The following is a 13,133-nucleotide window of genomic DNA, read 5'->3' on the forward strand; positions in this document are numbered from 1 at the left end:
TTTTAAATCTGGCCAATGTATTTAATGTATTTTAAAGGGTTTTTAACATTTGTATTATGTATATTTTACTTTCTGGCTGTTCACCATCCTGAGTCCTTCGGGAGTAAGGCGGTATATAAATTTAATTATAAATAAATAAATAAATAAATAAAAATATTGTTCCTTACAGATAAAACCTTTATTTATTAAGTGTACCTTGGATTCAACTTTGACATGAAACTAAAAGGAACTTATCATATTGCAAGGAATGTTCTATTATACTATAGAATTTAAGCCACCCAGAATCATTTAGTTGAATTCGGTAGCTACAGAAATTGATTGATTGATTAATGGAATGAATGAATGAATGAATGAATGAATGAATGAATGAATGAATGAATGAATGAATGTTATTCATCATAATGTCTATAGGTTCTGCCTGTGGTAAATAATAAGATTTTCACATATCTTAGAGAAATGTTTCTTAAAGAGGAGAAATGATACATAAATGCTAAGGTGCGATAGAATTGCAAAAACAAATACATGTAAAAAGAGTGAAAGAATTGAGATGAATAGAAGATCAGGAAACTTGTAGTTGAATGAAGTAGATGAGATCCTGGAAAAGACAGCTCAGAAGTTGTTGTTGTTGTTGTTTTTTTAAAGACAATATATAAAGCACTCTATAGATGTAGTGGAAGCCAAAATGGTTTGCAAAAATAATTAAGTTAAGGAGATATATAATGAATTGTGTTAAAGTAAGTCTTCCTATTTCTTATTCCCTTTTCTACTACATAAAACTTCTTATCCTGGAAGAGAATAGTGTAGTAGCTATGGATGTGTATATGTTTAAACTCTCATGTTCACTGAAAATTACTTTCAAGGGCTGCTATTCAACTTCCTAAGGAAAAGATACTAGCTTCTTGGGTTATATTCTTCTACTTTTACTTGATTTTTATTTTTTAGAGTGTAAAGACAAAGCCTATATTATATTTCAGTTTATGAGTGTCAGGAAATTTTAGTCATTTTATTAAAAAACAGTAAAAACAAAAAAAAATACCATATTTACAGACTTCAGGAATTGCTCACTGCTGATTTCCCTATGCAAAATCTCAGGAGCAAAGATATTGTTTTCTGCTAACATGAAATGTCAGAAGGAGGAGATGGAGGAGGAGGAGGAGGAGGAGGAGGAGGAGGAGGAGGAGGAGGAGGAGGAGGAGAAGAAGAAGAAGAAGAAGAAGAAGAAGAAGAAGAAGAAGAAGAAGAAGAAGAAGAAGAAGAAGAAGAAGAAGAAGAAGAAGAAGAAGAAGAAGAAGAAGAAGAAGAAGAAAACACCATTGCCTTGCTCAGGTTCTGCATCAACAAAAACTGCAAAAAGAAAAAAAAAACCAGACAAAAACTCAGAAATTTGACACTGTGTAGCTGGTCCAATGAGCAAGATAAGGCAAAACTGATAAAACATTTACTACTTAAATAGTCTTTTAAATACTTAAAGCTAGCATTTCTCTTGCAGGACCTTAAGTGGTCTCAATGACACTGCAAGTGAAACAAATAGAAAGCAGCAAATAAAAAACAGCACCATAGGAAATTTGTTCCAAAAGAGTTATCAATTTGAATCGTCATGTGGAAGTAACTTTATTGAGATGAAACTTTTATTGGACCAGATATAAAAGATCTGATTTAACTTGACATTGGTCCACAAAATACTAAATTCCATAAAAATGTAGAAAGTTATAAGATTGTGTGTATGGATCTTAGTGTTACCTTTTTGGGGGAAATAATAGGCAGCCTTATCAGGATCATAGATGTTAGTATATATTATTTTCCAAAGTACACATTATTTAAAAGTAATATTAAAAGGGCTTATTTTTTTAAGTCTTCAGCTTATCTCACCATTGACTGGCTTTCCAGCCGAAGTGCAAAACAAGAAATACATGGAAATGTTAGAAATCAATTTTGTTTTCATCTCACTGCAGTTATTTTGCTTGAATCTGAAACTACAGGTAATTGGAAATAGTTTCTCTGAACAAGTTAGGATTAAACCAGATTGGTTACAAGAAACTTAATTTGTTTCAAATGAAGCAACAAAGTGCAGTTAGTCACAAATGGAAACATGCTCAGCATCCTATCTTCATTTCAGTAGTGGGTTCCACTTACCTTTGCTACCAGTTCGGAACTGGGGCAAACCAGTAGAAACCCACCACTGCTTCATTTACAACTTGTAAGCTGTTTAGTGACTGATTCTATCAGTGTAGTAAGGAAAAGGACACTACTCAGCAGCCAAAATAAGCCATCCCTCCCCTTCTTGCTTCTGCTGCAGTACAGTGGTAGATAGTGGAAATGCTAATGACTGTCAGATGAGCAATTGAAGAGGGGCAATTCAGACAAAAGTGGCATCTTAACAGAGCTGATACTGTCCCTATTTCCTTTCATTTCCTCTGCTATTGCCTGATATAATGTTGCTGCCAAGTCTCAGTTTTACAAAGCAGACTTGTTAAAATGAAATTGCTGAGATAATGAATATAATTGAAGAGGCTCATTAACTCATACCTATGGGAAATGTTTGTCTGTTGCTACAGTGCCAACCTTGCAGGTAAAGCAGAGAGGAGGAGGTGAGAAAGTAAGAGGCTGGAAATCCCACAAAAGCATTCGGCAAAGCTTTGCTGTCTGTGGCTTTTGCAACCTGTCAAAATAGCAGTAACAATTATGTTATGAGGCTACTTGAGCACTTCAATGTTTTGTTCAACTCTTCAGAATGTGAAAAGAAAAAGGAAGGAAGCCCTTCACAAGGGTTTCCTTAACCAGGCTGCTATTCAAACATCTGGAAAATCATGATTGTGTTTTTGAATCAGACAAGAAATTCAATATGGTCAAATTCTACTTCCACATACCAGTGTAAATCAGACTATATAAACAGTTTGTTTTCACTGCTAAGCCTACATTTAACAGCTAAAACAGCTAAAATGTCATTGAATTTTTGAATTAAAACCTGAATTCCAGTTTAAGTGCTAGAAATTATAGGGTAGGAGGAGGCTCATGCCTTTTTTTCCCTGAGTATATAATTAGAGGCTTGGAATAATCACAGTCTCAATCAGAGTAGCATTTTCCAGATATCCATTTCATTGTTGGAAGTATTTCTTTCCTTTTCTCTATTCCCTTATGCAATCTAGGAGGGGTTGTTGTTTTTTATGTCTCTCTGTGTGTGTATGTGTGTATAAATCTATATGATACTTTCCAATTTATTCAAGTACTTTTCACATTATTCCTGATTCATAGAACCCAGTGGTGGGATTCAAATTTTTTTACTACCGGTTTTGTGGGCGTGGCTTGGTGGCTTGGCTTGGTGTGCGTGGCTTGGTGAGCACGGCAGGGGAAGGATACTGCAAAATCCCTATTTTCTCCCAATCAGTTGGGACTCAGGAGGCAGAGAATCGATGGGGGTGGGCCAGTCAGAGGTGGTATTTGCCGGTTTTCCGAACTACTCAAAATTTCTTCTAATGGTTCTCCAGAACTGGTCAGAACCTGCTGAATACCACCTCTGATAGAACCCCAAGAAATAGGGGTTAGGGGTTAGGTGCCCTAACTAGATGTCTGTAAACAATAATAATAAAAAAAAAACTTAAGTGATGACCAATCATCATAATGACAAAACAAATAAAACACCAGGTTTTCACTCCTTGGGAGTCAGTTTCCTCTGTGGGTTGAAGTCTGTTATGCCTTGCAAGTATTTACCCATAGTAAGTATGTTTAAAATTTGGGACTATCAAGGTTTCCTTCCAGACATTCTTTCATGGATGAGCAGTTGCAGAGTTGTCCACATTTTAAAATCAGAAATAGGATCACCTACCATGACATCCCAAAAATGTTGCTCCATCTCCATCATTCAGAAAGAGAGAGAGAGAGAGAGAATGAGAATTTACCTGGTAGTGTGTTATTTGTATTAACACAAATAAAACACTAGCAGATTCTTCCAAACCTGCCTCTGCTCTCATGCTTTTCTTTTCTTTCTGAGCAATGCAAAATATCTATGGAAGATAAATGGCTATTTCAATTTTCAAACCACCTGTTCAGATCAGAGTCCTGCTGAGTTCATTGAAGTTTATTTCTAAGTAAAGGATAGTAGGATTGCAATATTCTTAAACAGAATTTAGCAGCAGAAACAGTAACAAACAATTGATTGCATTTGCAATTTGGAAGCAATTTCTGAAAAAAGTATATTTGGAAAAACCTTTATTTCACCTCCCGTTGTAACTATTGTTTATAATGCATAAATAAAACATAATCAGGAAAAGCAGCCTATTTCTGCACATATCAGAACTTCACTAGAGATAGCTAGGTTCACTCATGAATATTTGCTTTATTCCTAACCACTGCTCAAATACAGGTAGTCCTTCACTTACAACAGTTCATTTAGTGACCATTCAAAGTTACAATGTACTGAAAAAATGACTTATGACTGTTTTTCACAGTTATGACCTTTTCAGCATCCCCATGATCATGTGATGAAAACTCAGATGCTTGACAACTGTTTCATACTTAAGATCGCTGTTGTGTCCCAAGGTCATGTGATCCCCTTTTGCAACCTTCTGACAAGCAAAGTCAATGGGGAATCCAGATTCACGTAACAACCAGATTGCTAACTCTGGTGATTCAATTAACGGTAGCAAGAAAGTTCGTAAAATGGGGCAAAACTCACTTAGCAACAGAAATGTTGGGCTCAATTGTGGTCGTAAGTTGAGGACTACCTGTAATAAACTCAATTGAAAAGGAATAGCTATTCCTAAACTGAGAATGGGAGGCAATGGCTAATGATAACTGACTAACTCTTCCCCTCATCCCAATAAGGTGTTTAGAAGCAGAACTTCCTAAATACTAGAACATCGACCTCTTCTGGATGTTGATGTTGGGGGAGAGATTAACAAAGACATAATGACCATCTGTTTATTGAGAGGCAGGAAATTTGAAGGGAGAATGTGTAAGAGGAAGATAAACTGAAATCACTACAGAAAAGAGCCTCCTATCCCCAGCCTTTTCTGCCATTTCAGAAGGATAAATTATATCAAATGTCATTGACAGGACCAGAAGGCCATACTTCCTTCATCTGGGTCCTAAAGAACATCATCTTCCAGCCATCTAGTGTCATTTCTGTCAGAAGCCCAGAAATGAATTGTTAATGGAAGTAGCAGCTTCATCCAAATTTGCTGTAATGTATGTCTCACAACCTTCTTCAACATTTTGAAATTGCCAAGTTGGAGATAAGGCAGAAATTACCTAGAATAGCCAGTTCAGGAGGCAACTTCCAAAGTAACTTGGGACTGTCTTCCCAGAATAGGAACTGCCTCTCCTATGCAATCAACTTGGGAAACGATTCTCAACTTCCCTTCACTTCAAAATATTATGGTAAATAGGACCCAGGACGGACAACTCTTTTATAGCTGGCTCAGTTTATTTATTTACTTTTAATTCATTTGGGTTTTTTATCCCACCTTTATTACTTTATAAGTAACTCAAGGCAGCAAATATTCCTTCCTCCTCCTACTTTCCCACAACAACAACAATCCTGTGATGTGAATTGAATTGAGAATGAATGACTGCTATAAAGTCACCCAACCAGCTTTTGTTTATTAATCAAAATTGTATAGCTGCTCATCTTACTAAAAGTAACTCTGGGAAGCATACAACGATCATTTCAGATGTTACTGTATGCTACCTTCTCTGCTGAATGATGTTAGGAATCAGTTGTGCAGCAAATAAATGTATTTATTGTTATCAAGACAGTTTGTCCTTAATGGCTTGCCGATGATAATGCTCCACCATTGGAAAAGTGGGCATTAAATATCCAGAAAAAACTCCCCAGGGAGAAAACAGATAATATAAGATAAACCTAAAGAGAGCAATATGAATTTACTGCATCTGTGCTCAAAAATCTGGTTTGCCACTAGATGTAAAAGACAGAGAAAACTGCCATTTAGATTTAGTATACCTAACTGCAACTGTTTATTGATTTCAAATATCAGTTTTAAGTTTCAGATTATTTATTGATTTCATTTGTTTGGAATTCTATAATTTTTGCTCTGAGGACGCTTAAAAACATGGTGATCCTGTGAAATTTGTGATGATTACAAATGCAGATGAAATTTTGACAAAACCCATAACCTGGTGAAAGAAGTTATACACTGGTACAAGTTTTTTTTTTTTTTTTTTTGGCAATACTAATTAAATGCAGCAGTATTTTTTTTAAAAAACGTAAATGTTTAGATTCAGTATAAGGCAGTTAATTTTGCCTAGATACGATTTATAAAATTATATGTCACTTCTTTCCCTCAAATTATGGTGCTGGAGAAGCCTCTTGAGAGTCCCTTAGACTGCAAAGAGATCACATCAGTCAATCCTGAAGTAAATAAACCCTGACTGTTCTTTGGAAGGACAAAGCTCAAATACTTTGCCCACCTAACGAGAAAAGAGAACTCATTGGCAAAGACCCTGATGTTGGGAAAGGAGAAGGGATGGCAGAGGATGTGATGGTTAGATAGCGTTATTAATTCAATGAAAGTAAATTTGAGCTAACTCCGAGAAACAATGGAGAACTGGGGGACCGGGGGGGGGGGGGAGACTGGCATGCTATGGTCCATGGGGTCACAAAGAGTCAGACACTACTGACTAAACAACTTTTCCTCAAAGCCTTAGGCATGGCTACGCAAACCCCCGAAGTTCCTTGGAAAATATAAAAAAGTACTCAGATTAACTATATTGCTTTAATTTTAAAGTAAATCAAATGTTTCTATTCTGATCCCAACAATTTGTTTGTCTTGGCTTCACCTCTTTTTTTGTAGCGCATCCCCTAATATAGCATTCAAAGATCAAATGTAGTCCTAAGCCTAAAAAAATAAAAGTATGTTCTGATATACAAGACCTTGTCCCAGATGAATTGCTAGTCCCAGAAAATAATTAATGAGAACTGCATTTTACTGCTGAGCACTTTCTCAGAGCTTAAAAGGACCACTAAGAGCTTTTGATTAACCTGTTGTGCTTTCCCTTTTGTCCTTTAGCACTGCACTGCATTTCTTGCTTTTACATTTTTTCTGGCACTCCCAGAATCCATTATTGATCAAACTCCAGGAGAGCAAGAATAATATGCATGGTGTTATATCTGCATTCTGCAAAATGTTGTGATATGATCCACTAGTAGAGATAGATGCATAAACACAGACACAGACATCTACATTAAAAGCACGCACAAAAAGTCATCACCCTTATGTCTAACTAAGGATAGATTTTAGATTTCAAAGAGAACTTTAAATTAGTTTATATTCTATTAAAGAAGCATGGTAAATGTTTCCAAGGCTTAAGCTTCCTCCCGTCTAAATGTAGGAACAGAAGAAAGATTGTTGTTTTACTATTAACAGATCCACAAACAATAGACAACTAAATTGTTTCCTGGTAACCATCTCAGTGTGATTATGATGTAGATGGATAAAGGTTTTGAATTATGTATTACTGAGCTGTTACCCTTTGACCCTTTCACATGCAGTATTTGCTCCAATCAGGTACTTGTGAAATGTTGTGGTCTTTTTTCTTTTCTTTTTTCTGATAAGGTAAATCTTTGGTGCAGTCTCCGTTTCTGCTGACTTCATAGACACCTCGGTGTATTTTTCTTGGCAACAATGCAGAAGTGGTCCTTGATTACTAATAGGTTGTTTCCCACTATGCCTCTGGTATTTCCTGGAGGCCTCCCATCCAAGCACTAGCCAAGCCTAACTTTACTTAAGTTTTCAGTTTAGACAAGATCAGTGAAGTATTGCTCCTGTTACCTAGTACTTTAAGTAGATGAGTAGATGAACATTTCCTTTTGCTAGTGCTCTTCAGGGCTTTTAGACTCCCTTTCTCCCCCCCCCACACTAACTTTTGTTTTTCTCTGCCTCGCTGCCTTTTGGGTTCAATTAAGCCATAACTTTCTCCTTACTTCTACCCACCCACCCCATATATTTCTATTTGGTTGTAGCTGTTGGGAAAGCATCTGTTGCAAAAGGATGGTATTTTGCCATAATCACAGATTTGTATGAGAAATAATAAGCAAAAATAGTGATACTTTGATAAGTAGCTTTTTTTTCTTACACCAATTTTGTTTGCTTGTTTTATTCAAAGTGGCCCAATAAACACATTTCATCATACAGGTAATACTTAACTTACAACCATTCATTTTGTTGACTGTTCGAAGTTGCAAAGTGCTGAAAAAAGTGAAAACAGGTTCTTGCACTTATGACTGTTGCAACATCTCCATGATCACATGATTGCTATCTGAGTGTTTGGCAACCAGCTTGCATTTATGATGGTTGCAGTGTCCTAGGATCACATAATTGCCATTGTAACTTTCCCAGCCAGCTTCTGACAAAAAGCAAAGTCAATGAAGAAGCTGGCAAGGAATGTAGCAAGTTATGGTCACATGATGCCTCATTTAATAGCTGCACGGCTTAACACTGAATTTTCCAGTCCAGTTAGGGCCATAAGTCAAGAACTACTTGTATTTTGAAAGCACAGGGGAAGGGATACTAGAAATTATTGTTTCCCTTCTATGTGAGATATAGATGGGGAGATGCTGACTACTCCAAGAGTGGCTGTAGCTTAAGGCACTAAATTGACTGAATGATGATTTTTGCACTCTCCAATTTATGGGCAGGAGGGAAAAATAATTGCCTCATAGTATTCTCTGTCTCTTCTTACCATTTTAAAGTTGGCAGAAATGAAAATGAGTTTACAGAAGGTCTCTAACACTTTAGCAGGATTATGAAATGAATATGGAATTATATGGAACGTGCCTTTTATATATTAAAAGTGCCTATTTATATATAGAATTATATTGTATTTCATGGTTCATGGCTAAAACTCAGACTTTTTCTAGGAGAATGAAAAAGAGCTGGAGACAAATGGCTTTCAAAATTCTCCATCAAATTTGTAGGCAATGAAATTAGATCAGTGATTCTTCAGGGAAAGAAGAATTCTCCAATTTCTCAGGAGGCAGAGATCTATAATGGAAGAAAAAATTTCCCTCAGACCATTGGAGATGTGATTGCACAAGAAAAGGCAGGACTTAACACACTCTGACCCCAGAATCTCATATCTAATAAGTACAAGGACACCATTCTCCAGATATGAAGATTTCTCCACAATTTTCCTTTGCGTCAATTTTTAAAGCAACTTTTGCTTTCTCAGATAAAATAATAATGTCTAGGAAAAAATGGTGTGTGTGTGTGTGTGTGTGTGTCTGTGTCTGTGTCTGTGTGTCTGTGTATTAGCATGAAGAAGGTTTGCATACAGGATATAAAAGACCTATTGGAAGAAAGCTCCAGCTGGCAGTACTGTATTATATAATTAACAATCTCAGTTATTGTCTGATCTATGTTTAAACACTAGGACGAATCTGAGTTAAAATATATATTTTGAAAATTTAGACTTAGATCCTGCTTCTTCCATTTTTCTCTACTTTGTAAACAATTTTGTATGTGTTTGGCATAGTTTGCTGGCAAGAATATAGTGCTAATCAACAGTTCAATTCTACTGCAGCCTTATGCATATCTCCTCAGAAACTACAGCCTGTTTTGTTCAGAAGTTTACTTTTAGGAAAGCAAATTTTTGAAATCCTGCCTATACAATTGACAATATTTAGGTTTGCAATTTTGATTTAGGGAAATGTTCCAAAGTTTAGATTTGAATAAATTGGGTTAGTTAAAAGTAACTAACTTTTTTTGCAGCATGGTTACTCTGACCTAAAGCATAACTTTAAACAAATATCCTTCAACTGACACTGCTATTATTTAAGAAACTTTGATGAAAATGAAACTCTTCAAATAATTAAAAAAAAGTTTAGGGGAAAGGAGTTTGATCCACTCAGATATCTCATTTTTTATCAGGTCTTATTTGTCTCAGTATTTTAGGAGGAGCAGTCTGTGTCACAAATGTTAAATAACTAAAATAATAGATTATGATGGTTCTAAATGGCAATGTCAGTCAAAGATTGTTCATCTACTGCTGCTCCATGTACCCCAAGAACAGGACAAATAAATTATGCAAATGTGCTTAGAGCAGAAGAATACTTAGTCTAAATTTATATTTAATGTTTAAGATCAAATTATTTCAATATAAGAAACAGCTGGAAACTCTCTGATCAATCCAAGCACAGTTTTCCTCTCTCATGTATCTTGAAAATAACAGTGGAGGCCCTGGTTTGGTTACCATCTGATAAGGCAGAGCAAATTGTGGGTTCCTCAATTGACTTTCAAACTCAGACTAGTTACTTTTTAAGTTGTTTTTAATTAAACTGGATTGTTCTTCGGTGCCATTTTTCATTCAAATTACGTAGTAGTGGAAACATTTCACTACTATGATATGTAGTTCTTCAAACATATGAGGAAACATTCACTTCATTTTTCTGCTATTTTTTTTTATATCTGTTTTATTTTTTGTTTTCAATTTCATAAAATTACAGTCACCCATTACTAAAAATAATCCGGAGAAAAAGTTCTCCGGTTATAATTTTTGTTTCCTAGTCACATGGTATTTGTATTCATGCATTGACTGACTGACTGACTGACTGACTGATTGATTGATTAATGTTCTTATTTCTTAGAAGAAAAAAGAACCAAGTATGGTGCTAGCTTGGTACAAAATGTGCCATCTTGATACTAATGAATACAGATGATCAAATTATATGCTATAGAGGAATTAAATTGGTTTCATCACACAATCTTGTGTAGTATCTACCATGTTAGAAAATCAATATACCCTCTTGCAAATATATTGTAGAAAATGGCCTTGTTTTTATCAGCAAATGAAACAAATGAACATAGAACTATAATTCATTCCACATGATTAATTCTTGTAATAACAATTGAATGAGTTATTTCTATTCCTTTTTAAAATAATTTATTAAAGTTTCCATTTTTCTCCAAATAAATGCATGTGGCCTTAAAAAATATTTATTATAATTACTGGGGGGGGGATGATTTTCACTGGGAAACAGAATATAAATACCAATAATACATAGTTAAAACCTGTTGTCTCAAATAAATTACTTATGCTTTGTTCCTAAATAGGTACCATTTCTGTCAACACGATGCGTACTCCGTATACTGCACCAGGAGAAAGTGAAATCTTGGACCTAGATGATGATTTATACCTTGGAGGTTTGCCAGAAAATAAAGCTGGCCTTGTCTTTCCAACGGAGGTCTGGACAGCCCTTCTAAATTATGGCTACGTGGGCTGTATTCGAGATTTGTTTATTGATGGACAAAGTAAAGACATCCGTCAAATGGCAGAAATCCAGAGCACATCTGGGGTGAAACCCTCCTGTTCAAGAGAAACAGCAAAGCCATGTCTAAGCAACCCATGTAAAAACAATGGCGTCTGTAGAGATGGCTGGAACAGATATGTCTGTGATTGCTCTGGTACAGGCTACCTAGGCAGATCATGTGAACGAGGTAAGTCACTGTCTTCAGACCTTTGGTTTGCAGAATGAGGACAGAATGAAGTGAAACAGTCACATACATTCTACTGATCTAATGTGTGTGCTTTTTTCTGCATACAATTATATAGATCAATCATTTGGTTGATAGTAAACATTATTAATATATAAATATATAAAGCACTGAATGAAACAATGGACAAAATATTCCACTGAGAAAGGAAAACCTCCATGAAAATGATCTAATCTTCAAATACAAATTATTACTGAATGGAGCAAACTGATTTATTTTGCTGGTTATAAAAATCAGGAAGGTGTCAAATAGACCTTGCAGTATTGGTGAAATAAATAATGAAATTTATGAATAATATTTGATCAATACTATTACTATAAAGTTGTTAACAATAAAAAACTTTCCAAGAGTACTTTGCTTCAAAGGTAATGAAATGTGAGTGAGGTGCTGCTTCAATGTGGTTTCATGAATATAGCCCCCTGCTTCTAAACCAGCAGTGTCAAACTCTCAACAACACATTGTTGTCATGTCACATATCACAACTTTTTTCCCCTTTGCTAAAATGGGGGAAGGGGTGGCCAGCACATGATGCATCTGGCCCGCGAGTTTGACACCCCTGTTCTAAACAATGAAGTGGATGTGGTGTTTTGTTTTATTTAATGTCAATTTGGGGGCCTGTTCTAGAATGTCCAGGAATTGGAAGAGGCTTCTGTGTATGGAAGTGCCAGAGCAAATCCAGAACAAAAAATGAAATGTCTCAGTAAGACCAATTGCACTGCCATTGCGTTCTCCTCACATATTGCAACACTTCACCATAAAGGCCTAAATGCAAGACACATTGCATAGCCTTAGTAAATAGCAATTTTTCATACAGCAGAGAACTCTAGCTGACCAGCACACCCATTTTCAAAGCAGATAACTCACAATGAGATTATAGTTTTCACAGGATACCAAAAAGGAGAATACTTAAGAGAATTTATAGATTATCAGTACCAAATAGAGAACAGGGTTTCGGTCTGAGATTTTTCAGGAAACAAGATGTTTTCTATGGTCCACAAAGTGAAATAAAGATCTCACTAGACAAATGAAATTATAAGGTTGGTAGGGAAAATAAGTAGAGGTTTCTAGTCCTGGAAACAGGAGCAAGAAACTTGTAGAAATCATGAAGAATAGTTTACAACAGTTAATGCAAGGAGCCTCTTCTTAGGCAAAGAAGGAAAAATAACAATATCTATCCTAACCAATAGATAGTAATATGATTTCAGAAAAATATTACTAAAGAAAATGTTTATTAAAGAAAGAGTAATTTGACAGGGACATTTAGGAATGGTCAAAACAAAGAAGAGAAAATCCCTTCCAAGCAGTATAAAAGAATTCTATAGCAATTTTTAGAGTATTTGATTATTCTTAGATGTGTGAATCAACACCAGGCTTCAAGAGTCATAAGACAGATACTTCACATAGTGTCATAAGATTTTGCTATAACATTGCTTTTACCTTTAGTATTTCCCAGCTTGGCAGTTTTCAGGCCAGCTTGGCAGTTTTCAGGCAAGTGGCCTTCACCTCTCAAACTACCTCTCAAAGTTTGGTTAAGTCTCTGTCAGAGAGGATTGAGCTATTTTCTTGCCAGCACTTTAAATCAACCAATTAAATCATTCTACCACAGGCCACAATGAAGGGTTACAA

General features: G+C 35.6%; 1 protein-coding gene across 19 annotated transcripts in view; it reads left to right on the plus strand.

Annotated features, from left to right (window-relative positions):
* Window positions 1-13,133, plus strand: part of NRXN1 (neurexin 1) — a 952,284-nt gene that overhangs the window by 388,522 nt on the left and 550,629 nt on the right. For all 19 annotated transcript variants that reach the window (XM_070932260.1, XM_070932263.1, XM_070932252.1 and 16 more), the window contains one exon: window positions 11,067-11,450. In XM_070932260.1, coding sequence (XP_070788361.1) covers window positions 11,067-11,450 — 384 coding nt within the window. The remainder of the gene's footprint in view (window positions 1-11,066; window positions 11,451-13,133) is intronic.

Source organism: Pituophis catenifer, unplaced genomic scaffold (genome assembly GCF_029215685.1).
Source record: "Pituophis catenifer annectens isolate HBS135680 unplaced genomic scaffold, rPitCat1.0.hap2 SCAF_1, whole genome shotgun sequence".
In the NCBI taxonomy this organism is placed as follows: Eukaryota; Metazoa; Chordata; class Lepidosauria; order Squamata; family Colubridae; genus Pituophis; species Pituophis catenifer.